Raw genomic sequence first — 14,982 nt, forward strand, 5'->3', positions numbered from 1 at the left:
CCCTTCTAATACCTATCGCTCATAATATAATGATAAATAATATAATATAGCAATATAATGATAATATTATATGATATATTATATATTAAAATGTTATATTATATATAATATTACATAAATATTATAATATGATTATGACATTATATAATATTATAGTATACTATAATACTACAATAATATTATAATATTATATTATATTATTAATATTAATATTATATTAAAAATGTAGGAGATATGTCTGGGTCATTATTTAATAACATTCATTTTATATTGAACCAATTCAAACCAGATTTTATGTTGTACAATGTTGACACTACGTCTTAGTTAATGATAGCATCCAAAAGATATACATGTACCCAACCACGAAATAATCCTAGGATAAGGTACTAATGAAGAGGTTTCCAGCCAAGTGCCCTTAATAATCAGACTAAGATATTAACTAGGAGGTTGAAACCTTAACCCTCTTCCATCTAGGAAAATAGACTGAGTAAGCTCCAGGACGGTTCAACATGGAATCTATGTGATGCGTCATAAGATGAGTAAGGAAGTAATGGCCAAGATAGACCGAATAATTCTTGAGGGCACCAAGCGAAAACTAACTGAAGAAGGCTTAAAGCCAATTAGATATTGTGAACCGTAGAAATTTTCCTCATCAGTCTAGTAGAAGCATTTGTGATATGGTGCACGACAATTATCAGAATGTGGAGAGTGGAGAATGGTTAGAGCCGATCACTGAAGCTTTTAGAGAAGTATAGGCTAGATATGGACAAATATTGACACTAAAGTGGGAGGTGATTAGGCCATTTGAAATGATATTTATAAATAGTGGGATATAATTCTTAGAAAAAGACACTTTGGCCAATAAAACACCTGTCATTCAGCTTTATATTTACCTTTACTTTACCATTGAATTTATTTTTAATTTTTTAGCATTAGTTATCATGCTTTATTCTAGTTTATTCGTAGCTATTAATTTAGAATCGTAACTTCAGTTGCAGCATACCTCCTATTCTGTCTACCGGTTTAATGGTAGTGAATGTCCTCGAAGTTTAAGGCATTAGCACCATTGCTACCAACTCCTTACCCTCTATTCTTTTTGGTTTTTGACATTGGTAGCACACCCACATACTTGTATGATCCGACCAGAGAGACATACCATTTCCTCCTCGCAAAGAATCCAAAAGCCAACCACCTCATTTTGCCTTTAATGAAATCTAATATGGTTAGAAACATTACAGGATCTAGTCCCTCATGTAATATGGCATGTGATTTCTTCAAGATTGTGGAGCCATAGTTTGTAAGATCCAACAAGGTCAAGGCTAGCACCCTAAGGACGAGATTGGTTTTCATGAAATATTTAAACTAAGACTAGCATCTATGAGCATATTAATTATGGAGATGAGAGATATTGCAAACAAATTAAATGATATTAAGATTTTACCTCTAATGCATTTTTAGTCCACTTTCTTCTCACATCCCCATTTGAATATAATCTCTTTAATGACTCCTATAGTCCTATGACATACATAGTGAGGATTAGGCAATTAATGAATTAATGACCAAATATATAGGAGAGAAGGAGGGATTAAAAGGAGAGAAGAGAAAAAAAAAAATATGAACCTTCTTCATATTAGGTGCAAAAGCAGTTAAAGAAAAAGATACATCTACAAAAAGGGGAAAATGTAATAGTCGTGGCTTCAAACAAAGTTGTGAAATTTTTTATTTTTCAAAAAGAAGGGACACTTGTAAAGGAGCCACATAAAGTATGAAAAATGGTTACAAAGTGTGTGCATGTCTTTAATTTAATTTAATAAATGTTCCAAATTTTACTAAAGGAAAAGGAAAAACAAGTACTTATAGTCTCTTCAAACATAACCATATTGCAGTCATATTTGTTATGTTGTCTATATTAATGTTATACGATTTTATTCTTGGACCAAACTGTTTTTAGCTTACTGGAGATGCAAGAAGCCATAAAAAAGCCCCAACTTTTCATCCTTTTAAGCCTGAAGGTTTTTCAACTTTCAAGGACGATGTCAATTGTCACATTACTAAGGCTATGGTCATATCAGAACCTGGGCATGGTCGACTAAAAATGTTGAAATAGTTCAAAAATGACTTGACCAGAATTTTGAAAAAGTTGAACTTGCATCCGTGAATTGAATATTTTAATGGAGCCAACTGTGGTCCTATAACCATTACTACACCATTTATTTCCTTGTCATTATACTATTATCGTAAAGTGGTGACAATATATTATTTGAGTAAATTTGGATAAGAACAATAATGTATTCCTCATAAAAAGGGGAAAAACTCAAAGAAAATGAATGACCAACTGAAGCCTTAGTTTAGTAACTTCTTGTCATAGAGACATTATCATCTATATCTATTTTTCTTACACATTTTTCTATTTATCATGTCAATGTGCCTTGATTTGGTTGCCATGAAACTTTTTGTTTTTGATACCATGACTTTCCTGTGTCAGTTTGTCGACGATGGTGGCTAGTGCTACAAAAAAATCCATCATACCTTCAAAATCTGCAAAATATGGTCATTTGCAATTTTAACAAAATCCAGTTACTAATAAGAAGGACAAGCTAAAATATCTATGGCAGTATCACTCACAACAAAGCTTAATTCTCATTGGGATTTATTCATTTCTTTTTTAATTGTCGGTCTACGATGCCATTGTGGGTGAAGGGATTTATTTGTTATGTTGTTTTGACTTCCTCTTACTGCAAGGTTTATCCATATGCATATGGATTCTTTAGTTGAGGAATAGCATCGGCAGGGTCCATGAATTACTATAACTATTCTATTAGCAGATAAATGATTTTCGTTGCATACTTGTCCACTCAAATGCTTTTCCAAAAAAATAGCTCAAAAGTCCACCACATTTGTCATATTGCATTGCCTTTGGACTTCCAAAGAGCTGCTGCCTTCTACCTCTATCATTTGGTTACCTTCCGATAACTTTCTTTTACTTGCATAAATCTAATCCTATGGTTGGGGTAAGTTCCTCTTTGTTTCCAGCAATGACATATAATTTGGCTGCAGGGCTTCTAACAACAGAATTTCTGAAGGTCATTCAGTGCTTCTTTTGCACAGGCAAATGGTGATTCTTTTGGTAGTTACAGGCAAGTGGTGACTATCATAAGTTTGTGTCGCACTGATTAACTAATCTCTGTTAGTCATAATGCATGCCTTTGCAATCTTTATTCTCATTATTCTTGACATATTATAGGAGAAACACCTTGCAGCAGCTCCACATCAGTGAATAAGAATTACGAGTCCTGTAATCCTACAATAAGAGTTAATGAGAGATCAATGTTTTACTAAATTATAGATGGCACCGCATACAGGGACCTAGCAAAATTTTAGGAGTGATAATTAGAGTATGCTTCATATTACTCTTTGGTGACATCCAACACTAGATTGAAGACATTATAGAATCCTAGTTTTCTCATAAAGGTGATGAGAGCGTAGAACGACACCCCCAACCAATCACACTCTTTCCTATCCCTATCTCAATCACAGGGCTTGTTGCACAATTGCTTCTTCTCCAAAAATTGAGGGTATTTCTTTTGATCTGCTATGTCTTTTCCCAAGAAAAAGTCTCCATAAAACTATCATTCGACAACAGGAACTATGGAAAACAAACACAAAGAATGAAAAATAAAAACTCAAACATTTGAAGTTACATTTTGCTTACACTCGGTAGAGCAAACAGAAAGATGAGTAGAATTGATAGGAGACAGATCCTATATAGAATCAAAGAGTAGAAACTATTAGTTGCCCATAGAAACTGTAAAAACCCAACAAAAAGCATAACAAACAAGAGGTTTATTAGACCCTACATCACTTGGTAGGTCCATGCAAAGATGTCAATGAATTGTTCTCATTAATTTTCTCTTTCTCATCTTTTAATGAAATCATTACAAATTTAAATGAGTGAGAATTTGTTTGTATTGTTTTCTTTCATGATTTCATTTTTGTCAATTTCTAAAAAGCACTTCTAATTTTCTTTTGTATCATAACGATATTTTCCTTTTTTTAAGGTCATGAAGTTGTAATAAGAGATATTAGTTACAAAAGACACACAAATGCAAATACTGGCATGAGATATTAGTTAGGTAATTAGCTCATTATTTTAAAACACCAACCATCTCTCGTAGAACCTATGACCTGAATTATTGGGCCACTAGCTCCTTAAATACATGCAACTAATGAGCCTCAAGCTTTCTAGAACAGGTATTTTTTTTCAGGCTGGCACCAATTGATACAAGCGTCCAGGTTATAGGCTATGATGTGCTTGATGTCAATGGTAAAACCTTAATGGACTAATATCCAAGCTTGAAGCTACAGACTCAGCCATAGGAGTAACTTGGAGAAGAAAAGGCTACGTAGTATTCTACAGGATCTTTTTGAAAAGTAGAGGAGAGAGTAGGACTGAACCGCCAAGTTGAGTATGGAATTCACTTGTCTGTTTATTCAGTGTTTAGGAGTGGGAGCTCTTCTAAAGAATGAAGCTCCTAATCTAAAAAAGGAGCGGATGGTTATCGAAGTTTGCAAAGTCTAAAACTTCAATAAAATACCAGCATATATGAAAATAGGTGCAGATGCAAAGAATTTATGCTATCAATTTAAAAAAAAAATGTATGAACAAGACTCAAAACAAACGTTATTTAGGAGTGCGGCAGAGGATTCATTCCGCTTACAATAATTCATCCAATGACAGCCACATCACCAGCTCTTACCAATCAGGATTGCACCAATCATACGTAAATATCAGACAGGCAAAAACATGAACCAAAGGCAACTGCAGCATGAACAGTAGCAATAACTCAGCCTGCTTCGAAACAAGACATGTCAGCCACTTTCTTGGTAAAATCCTCCAGAGACATCCATATTGTCATCTAGCAGACAAGCATCTGATCTGCTTAGATTTTGGGAGGCCATTCAGCCGACAAATTACTACCACAATCAATGATGTAGCACAAGTGCGGGGAAAGAGGAGAAGAAGGAAGAACAAGAGAGGGAGAAGGAAGAAGAAGAGAGGGAGAAGGAAGAAGAGGTCCTAGAGACGCAGGAAGAAGAGAAGAGGAGGAGGAGGAGGAAGAAGAATAAGATATGGGGAAAAGAAATTCTTAATCATTCATTAAAACCCTAGTCATGAAAATAGTCCCCTATATATAGGGCCAAATAAACACAATTAACATAAAACCCCCTTACACAAAAATAACTCCTAATAAGCCCACAAATAACACAAATAAGCCCTAAAATGCAAACAAGCCAGAAATAAAAATAAAATAAATATGCAAATAAACGAGTCTGACTCAATCCGGAGGCTCAGGATCATCTGGATGAAGGCCTCTGATGTCCCCATTAACTCCTCCTGGGTGAGAAAAACTCGACCCCGTCGAGTACAAGTCTGTCAGCTGTCGTACTGCTCCAGAAGATCGGGGTCAAGGCGCTGCAACTGTGCTCTGAAAATCCACGTCACATCAGACTTTGGTCGACCTTTCCACCGAACAAGGTAATGTTGGTAACCACCGTTCCTGGTTGAAATAATCTGCTCATCCAATATATGTTCTATTTGTTCTCTGCGTGCATGAAATTTGGGAGGTGGTGGCTCAACAGCAGGTAATAGGTCAGGGTGTCCAACATAGGCAGGTATATCAATAAAGGGTTCAGAAGGCATGAATATTATCTTTTTGTATGAGACTAAATCTTCAATATTAAATGTCGCACTAATCCCATAGTCATCAGGAAGATCCACAACATATGCATTCGAACTGATTTTCTTTAAGATTTTGAACGGTTCTGCACTACAAGTTTGCAATTTCTTAAACGTATCTGAAGAAAATCGTTCAAGCCTAATTCTTATCATGACGTAATCTTTTTCACTTAACTCTTTATAACGTCTGTGTAAATCAACAAGGAATTTATATTTTAAGTTATTAAAGTGACTACAATTGCTGATTTCTTGATGCAATAAATATGGATGTGATGCAATTAATTGTGCAGACTCAAAGACTCTATACTGATGAGACATGAAAAACATGTCTATGGGTTGCCTAGGTTTGTAATCATGCACCACTTCGAATGGACTCATACCTATGGACTTGTTAACCGAATATTACATGCAAACTCAACTGTCGGTAACATTAAATTCCAGGTCCTAGCATATGCATTCGGTCTGAGCCTATGATGTGAATGGTTGGGCAGAGATGCTTCGAAAACTAGATCAATTGCACGTTGGATATCATGCATTGGAGAAAGTGCATCCGAAAGATCATCAAGGACTACATCATGAAACTCCTCTAGAAGGAAAACTACTATAAGGGAATGTTCAAGATTGGACGCCACTATCTTTAGCTACAAGTGCCAATTCAGGTGACTGGCTCTCAATATCTGTCACTACCTCTTCGATAGTAGTGATGTGAAGTGGCTTGGTTGTACTTAGATCAATAGTCTCCCTTTGGGAATCATTTTGGACAAAATCTAATTCTGTAGGTTCGTCTTCAAAGTCTTCTTCATAGTCTTCCATATTTGGTTCATACACTTCTTCGACATATTCGACCTCTTGGCTCCTAACTTCTGGTTTAGTAATCAGGTAGGTTCTAATGGAACATTGGGATGCTATGTGGTCGAATTGTTGACACCTTGAGCATTGGGTTTGGTGCCCAAGAAAATGGGAAAGGATTACAGGTGGTGCAACCAAACCGATTCTAGGTTGGGATGCAATAGGGGTTGGCGGCGTAAGGGTCCTAGAATTTTGAATGAGCTCACGGATCTCTTGTTTGAATTCCTTGTATCCAGCCCGCATGGCAACGATCTGTTCTAGGAGAGACCTCAAAATGTCGGAATTCATGGTAGCTACAGGGGTTTTAGGTTGATTGAGATAGTGCTCCATATCACTACAGGATGGCTTGCAATGATGACACTGGGTGATGATGTGAAATGCAGTGTCACTAATGAAACCCTTATAAGTATGATGCAGGACCAGATTTGATGCTGGACAACCTACTAATGCAATCTATTATGATTTCAGAGATCAGCAAGTCTTCACAAGAATAACTTAAAGTTTAAATGTTGCTGATTTTTACTTCGGTTATTCAGAATTAAGGATTAAGATTATTCAATTTAAAAAATTAGATTGCAATCAAGTAGTAATAGGACAGTAATAGTACAGTTGTTTTGATCCTAAATCAATCTGATCGAAGAATGTTGAGAAACGTCCTGTTACAAGAGTGTGCTAATTTAATATCAAGATTTAACGGGTAATAGGACGGGTTCGGAAATGAAAGGTTTAATGTTCTGAATTTTGACAGCAATATAAGTTTCAAAATGTGGCTATCATGCAAGAGAACTAGAACATAATTAAATGAGCAAGCCCAAAAAAAATGGAAACCTATCACCTGTCATGAAGTAGTCGACTAGAATCGTGTGCTCGTGGACTGGGGCGACGATCGGTGCGCAGTGAGTCAGCTCGTCGGATGGCGCGAATCTGGTCGAATCACAGCAACTCGGTGGACCTGATATCAGCAACTTGGGGGCCTGATCAAAAAAAATTCGGTGGGCCTGATGATGGGCCTCAGGGGCGCGGCTCGAACCTGATGGGAATGGCTGGCAGGAGGGCCCTGTTGGACCAATGGATTGGCAGGTGTTCAGGTGTGATGTTCAGACCTGGCCTGAAGGCTAATGAGGAGAGAGGGGTGTTCTGGTGTGCTATGGTAGTGAAGGAACAAAGCCCGTGAAGGAAGAGGAGGGGGGGGGCGAAATGAGCCTGAGGTGGTGTGGAGGGTTTCAATGTTGAAACCCTTGATGAAATAAAAGAGGGAGGGAAGGCGGTGAAGTGGTGGCGATCGTGGAAGAAGAAGGACGGCCGGGGGGGGAGGCGGTGAAGTGGTGGTGGAGGCGGTGGTTTTGCGGTGTGCGAGCATAGGGGGGCAGCGGCGAAGCTAGGAGGGGAAGGAGGCAGCGGTGGTGGCAATCGCGCGGTCGCGGGAGCGGCGGGGACGGCGACGGCGAGGCGGCGCGAGGGAAGAAATAGGAGGGGTTGGGCGGCGCGGTGGAGGCAGACACCGAAGAAAGATGGGGATGGTGGCTTCGGCCGGTGGAGCGAAAGCGGCGAAGGGTGGGCGGCGCGCGGCGGAGCTCGGCGGCGGCACGGGTGGAGCGGCGCTCAAGGGCGGCGGTGCGGCCGAAGAAGACGAACAGAGGTAGGTCTTTCTTTTTTTTTCCTTTTTTTCTCTATTTTTTAAAAAAACTCAGACCCGTTAGGATTCGGGTTAACGGGTTTGACCCGATTCGATACCCTTTACGGACCCGTCACGTGCGGGTCATGTGAAACTTTTTTTTTTTGAAGCGGAACCGTTAGGGCTTTCTTCAACCTCCCTATGGCTACGGGAGGGCGTGCCGATAATCGTGGCGACAGCTGCTAGCGGACGGAGGGCGCGGCAGCGGCTGCAGGCTTGCGCGGCGGCATTGCCCTCTGCGGACATGACGCTGGCAGCCGGTCTCAGGCTTCCGCGGGCGGCAACAGGGTGCCCGATGTTGGCGGAGCGCTCGGGCGCGCGGCGACACTTCGGAGGGAGCGGCGCTCGGCCTGGCGGTGGCATGATGCAGCGGCGGTGGAGCGTGGGAGTGGTGGCCGCGGGCTTGGCGGCCGGCGGGACAGGGCCGACGAACAGGGGTCTTCCCCTCTTTTTTTTTGTGAAACTGACAGAGGGAAAGAAGGAACCGAGAGAGGCCCGGTGAGCCAGGGGTTGTTCCCCTCTGTCCCTTCTTGTGAGAACCGAGAGAGTGAGAGATCCCTTTTTTGGTGAGCGGAACTGCCAGAAAGAGGGGCCCTGTTCTTGTCGTTGGGGGGAACCGAGGGAAAAGAAGACTATTGTTGGATCGGGGCTTTGATACCAAGTTGATGCAGCACAAGTGCGGAAAAAGAGGAGAAGAAGGAAGAACAAGAGAGGGAGAAGGAAGAAGTTCTAGGGACGCAGGAAGAAGAGAAGGGGAGGAGGAAGAAGAAGAATAAGATGTGGGAAAAAGAAATTCTTAATCATTCATTAAAACCCTAATCATGAAAATAATCCCCTATATATAGGACCAAATAAACACAATTAACATAAAACCCCCTTACACAAAAATAACTCCTAATAAGCCCACAAATAACACAAATAAGCCCTAAAATGCAAACAAGCTAGAAATAAAAATAAAATAAATATGCAAATAAACGAGTCTGACTCAATCCAGAGGCTCAGGATCATCTGGATGAAGGCCTCTGATGTCCCCATCAATCAACACATCCAACCACCTGCAAACATATTGAGGAAAAAACCTACAATCCTCAATAAGGAATAGTCACTGGAAGCCTACTCCAACTAATCTTAAACCTTTGATCAAGGATATAATCTCAGCCTCCTAAATGCATTTCTTCAACATCTTTTCATACTCGGGTGCCCAAACCACCATCTCGCATGTGAATTCCAAAACTACCACTTAAAACTGTTCCATCCCTGTCTCCATCATTAGTTGATTGCTTGATGTTTACAATTCCAAAGCCTGCAGATTCATAATGCTTGGTTTAGAATCTTCACTTCCAACCACAGGTCCCCCATCAATCAGGAGCTAGTGGCCAGTAAATTCTTAACCTCTGCCATCCAAATCCAGCTTTCTAATATATAAATATCCTTAACATCAATGATTCTTTTAAGTCCCAATCAACAATGAGTCCTCGTTTCAAAATTGCCAATTTGCCCTCTGAAAAAGGTCCATCACGTCCCATATGATCCCCGGCAAACCAGACAAACATTCTTCCCTGTGCAATCAAATCCACAAAATAGAAGTTGGAAGTCCGCTTCTACTGCAACGCCTCGATATAAACTTATTGACAGCATTCTCTCTTTTTTTTCCCCCGAGAAATACTAACAGCATTTTCAAGCTCTTAATCGACACACTTCAAAACCCGACAGCCAAGAGCCGCAAGCATGTATTCACATAACACCATAGCACCAAATTGACAAGAACCAGCTTTTTTTTGGGTAAAAGAACCAGCTTTTCATATAGTGAAAATATATTGCTAATTTGCCTACCATGTATCTTAGAGAAACCATTAAATCATAGATGCAGAAAAGAAGATAATCAAAAAAAAAAAAAAAAAAAAACGAAAGAAACTTCAAAGATACCTTCACCCTGGAGTGAGCACGGACCATCTCCAATATCAGGTGTACCTAACATCATGTGCCAAATATTATTGATTCAGAGTAGTCAACTTTCAATATCATTGAACTGCAACCTGGCCCAGCTATTCAATCACCAAGCACTAATTAAACAAAGGAATCACAGCAGAATGAGCATCACAGTCATTGCATAAGCATTCTCTTTAAGTAATAAATTGAACAAAACAGAAGCATCTCAAGCTAAATCTTGAAGAGTCAGCTAAATGTACAGCGAGCATCTCTGGTCACAGGCAGGTACAGTAGCAAGCATCTCATAACCTGCATCACAAGTTTCTCTGCCATAATCATCCTATCACCTTTTGGGGTAAGTTCGCACTAAACTGTTAATTTGGCCAGCCTCTTGTTTTCCTAATATCCATAATTTGCTCCATAAGTAGATCCATATCCTCCACCAGTGTGCGCAGCAGGTCCAGCATTGACTGGAGGAGATGTATACATGGACCCATGTGCTGGGTACGAATTATAACCCTGATCAACGGGGGCCATGGTGTTCTGTGCTGGAGCAGCAGCTTCAGCCATGAAATTCTGCAACAGAAGTAACAAGGATCAGCAAAAACAGAAGCAGACGGGAACACAAGCAGTGTAAGGTCAGAAAAATAAACCGACGATGCATTAAACAACATAAGAAGTAATTCACTTTCAATCAATAACAGTTAGCCGGACAGAGGTTGCCTATGTATATCATGATGCAACATATTAACATAATGGGAGCCGAACATGCATACATCAAGTTTCAAGAAGTGCATATTAACATCAAATGACAGATATAACATTTATAGAAAATCTATAAACTTCCAAATTTCTTTTTAGCCTTCCGAGTTTGTTTATAATTTGTGCCCAGTTAGATCTGAATCTATAAATCACTGTGGTAGCCAAAAGAACAAAATTTTCTGGATGTCATTCACAAAAGCTCATGATTAGGGCCTTCATTACCCAATTTCCTAATGGGGAAGAAGATCACAAGAGAATTTCCTTGGCAGCCAACTTTGACAAATCTGGAATAACAGAAATGCCAAGTTTTTCAAGGTGAATAAAGCATGACTGATCAGATTTTCATGGGGTTCATTTCCTTGTTTCCAAGGTTTGGTCTGTCAACAAAGTTACACCCAGCCTACAACACTCACCTGGTATCTAGAGAGCCCTCCCCGACACTACTGTACCGTCTTCTTCAACAACTCTTGTCACCTGCGCTCCCTCTCAGCCAGGTAAATAGGGCATCCCAAAGCACAAGGCTCCCCACACTGCAGTGTCCAGGGAGGGTCACATGTAAGAAGACTTTCCACCCTCTGCAGAGAGGATGTTTCCATGTTTTGAACCCATGATGCTCAGGTCGCAATAACAACCTTCAATGCACCAAGGCCCGCCCTCCCCCTCAGCCAGGTAGTATAAACTATGAAGATAAACTTTGATGGATTGGTTCACCCCAATGGTCAAGCTGGAGCTTTTGTGAGTTGTGATTGCGTTTTCTTTTTTAGCTTCTCCAGTGATCCTTCTTCTGATTCTTCTCCTGATAAAACAGTTCCTCTAATTGAACCAAGAGCTGCACAAAAAGGCATTTCAGTGGCTGTGATGGAACTACACACTTTTGATTATGGATTGAGGGTGATTCAAACAGTTTATCAGCTGGTTAAATGGTCATGGGGACTCCAAACATCCACAAATTCGAGATATCTGCCACTTCAGATCCTCCCTTGCCAAGTCCCATGCCTCATATTTTTTGAGAGCACAACCAGGTTGCCTATTTCCTGCCCAATACTGCCGGTAACTTGCAGCAGACCATGACCTGGAAGGATTTCTTCCCTCTGCCAAGTCTGGCATCTTGCCCAAGCTGACGCAAGTGGTGGGAGCTTTTTTAGATTCTAATGGGGTTAGCCCCTTTCATGTAGAAACCCCTCCCCGCTCCAACCAAGAAGGGAAAAAAAGAAAAGGCAACAATCTCCACCCCCCAGCCATGCTCGCTTCATTAGCAGGACTATTCATAACTTTCATATTCATACAGGAATTAAAGTTTAACCTTTCATATCTAACCCAGCTCCCAAAATTATTGTGATGCATCAACTTCTTAACTTTCATCTAAACCTCAAACTTCCCCAAAGAGAGGTTCTTTTATACTTAAGTCACTTGCAATTACTAGTTATACACTTCCTATCAAAAATGAACGCACTCTTGCATGAGCCTGTGGATGCACTCAAGAATTCCAGCACATGGCATAACCAAAACATACTTGGCACTTCACGTCATCAATTGACAACAAATGAATCTTTCAATCCAACCAACAGCCACTGGAAAGCTAACATGTGGAGCATATATTATCATTATCTGAACAGCAAGATTTACTGGTACTGCAACAATTAGAAAGATATATAGGGAGCACAAGAACAAAAATATAATGCTCGCAATGAGAGATAATTCAGGTGACCCTTAACTTTTCACAGTGGACCATAGCTTTGCGTCTAAACTATAAAGATATGAAACATGCAGAGGAACATGAAAAGTGATAAAACTAGAAGAGTACAGACTTTAATTGATTATGTGACTAAGGAAGCCGGCAATATGGAACCTCTCAACTGCTCCCTTTATGGGGTCCTATCGGGAAGTAAAAATTCATTGGTTGATTGTATCATTAACTTTTTTTTTTTGGTGCAAGGAACTTACCATGCAAACATTCATCATCACAGGCAGTCATATTGAATATTATGTGCTGGATAGAATTTCTGCTAAAGCTATTTATCTTAATTCATGGTATGATGTACTGTACCGTACCAAATTGTACCAAACGTACCATATTGTATCGGTCTGGTATCGGTATCGGTATCGGTACCGGTACCGGTACCGGTGGCGTACCGACACTCGATATGTCAGGTGTACCGCATACTATACCGTACCGATACTATGATATTGTCGCACCGGTACGGGTCCGGCACCAGTATGGTGAACCTTGTCATGATTAGCACATTCTTATTCATAAGCAGATATAGTTTCTCACTTTATTCTTACTAGATAATATCTGAATGGTTTTTTATCTATGTCCCACAGTATTCTTGGCCACATGCAGAAATTTAGATTTTTAATATCCGTGTATCACATCAATGATCCATGTTCAAGTTAGTTACTGTAAAGCATGCAATAACAATAATCATTTGGCTCCATTGCATAAACTGGTTATCAAACAACATTTTGATTCAAGATGAATATAAGAAAATAAAACTACAGGTGTCTAACTATAGCCTAAAATGGGAAAGAAGAAAACAAAAAGAATAAAAATTGTCGAGCCAGTGAGAAGTTACTGCTTGTAAATAATGTGGTTTTCAATTGCTAAAGATCTAGCCTTCAGAAAAGAGTGATGATGACATGCATAACACCATTTCTCAAATTATGAACACTGAAAAGCATATCACAGTAAAGTCCGAGTGAAAGAAAAATCATACCTTTATCAACTGCTCAGCAGTTTGAACTTGTGCAGCACTTCCATTGATCTCAACAGTCATTTCTCCAGGAACACCTCGAGTTTCTTGTATTGTAATGGTTGCCCCGCTCGCACGACGGATGTAGCTGATACTTGCACCAGCTGTTCCAATTACAGCATCAGCATAAGAAAGTGGAATTTGCATGCGACGTGTAACCTGTCAGAGACCCACCATCATAACCCACTATTGAAAGCTCAGCACGTCATTTAAATGCAGCAATTCAAATATTGCAGACTCTAATTAGAAAATAAACCTGAGAGACAAGGGGCTGGGAGTGTTGATTAGTTGATGGATGCATCGACATGGGTGGTGGTGCATCTCGTCCAAATGTTGATATACCATGGTGAGGTTGTTTTTCCATAGGAGGGAGGTCAGGTGGCAGATAATAATTATCCTGCGGCCGTGGGGGCATGAATTGAGGATTGCCACCATAAGCTGAACCACCAGCATTTGGAGGAAGGCCCTGAGGATGGCCCCAAGTTTGAGGTGGAGGCATGTTCTGCTCCATATGTGAATTAGGCCTAGACATCTGTAAAATTGATCCAATCAGTTTTTTCGTAATGTCACAACTTGCTTGACTAGCAGAAATCCAAGTTATTATACCCCAATTCCCTGTGTGTACATTTGTATGTATAAAAGATGAATAAAAACAACTTACATGCATCTCAAATAGAGGAAGTACACTACGATCAACTAGAAACTTCCGTAAATGAGAAGCAATTAATTCCACGGCTCTATGAACTCCAGCCGGGGGTCCTTGTATCTCCACAACTCTGTCCTCATGTAATGCAAAAGGTGGCAGGTCATCTGTAGAAATTCAAACCATTTATAACAAAGGAACTCCCAGTCAAGAAAGATGAGTTAACTGAGAAAAATTCACATTATACAGTTCCTGTAACAAGTTCTATAATTAACAAACTGTGACAATTTTACATTATAAATACGACGAGTAGTGCAACTGCCATGCATGAGGAGAAAGCAAACCATGGCACCATAATTCTTACAAAATAAATAGCTGAGCTGCAACAAATATCTAGAAATCCAATCAATTTCAACAAGCTTGAAGGAATTAATGTGTCATACCTAAATGAGCTAGAATGTATGCCAATGTCCAAGTGTTTAATTGAGAAAATAGAATTTACATCATGTTGCAAATAACTGTGCAAAAAAAATAGTTAACGAAGAATAAAACCAGGAACTGCATTTGCCTGTTCAACATTAAATTAGGACAATAAATTATTATTCTATCCAACTATTAGTTGTAATAATTAATT

At 39.7% G+C, this 14,982-nt stretch overlaps 1 protein-coding gene across 5 annotated transcripts in view; it reads right to left on the reverse strand.

Moving 5' to 3' along the window:
- Positions 1 to 10,229: 10,229 nt before the first annotated feature.
- Positions 10,230 to 14,982, reverse strand: part of LOC103695676 (flowering locus K homology domain) — a 31,547-nt gene continuing 26,794 nt past the window's right edge. For all 5 annotated transcript variants that reach the window (XM_008777056.6, XM_008777054.6, XM_088721656.2 and 2 more), the window contains 4 exons: positions 14,367 to 14,515; positions 13,962 to 14,237; positions 13,670 to 13,864; positions 10,230 to 10,766 (listed from right to left, as the gene is read on the reverse strand). In XM_008777056.6, the coding sequence (XP_008775278.1) occupies positions 10,590 to 10,766; positions 13,670 to 13,864; positions 13,962 to 14,237; positions 14,367 to 14,515 (797 nt within the window). In that variant the 3' untranslated portion in view covers positions 10,230 to 10,589. The remainder of the gene's footprint in view (positions 10,767 to 13,669; positions 13,865 to 13,961; positions 14,238 to 14,366; positions 14,516 to 14,982) is intronic.

Source organism: Phoenix dactylifera, chromosome 5 (genome assembly GCF_051530095.1).
Source record: "Phoenix dactylifera cultivar Ajwa chromosome 5, Ajwa_hap1_PhDact_Kaust_v1.1, whole genome shotgun sequence".
NCBI lineage: Eukaryota > Viridiplantae > Streptophyta > Magnoliopsida > Arecales > Arecaceae > Phoenix > Phoenix dactylifera.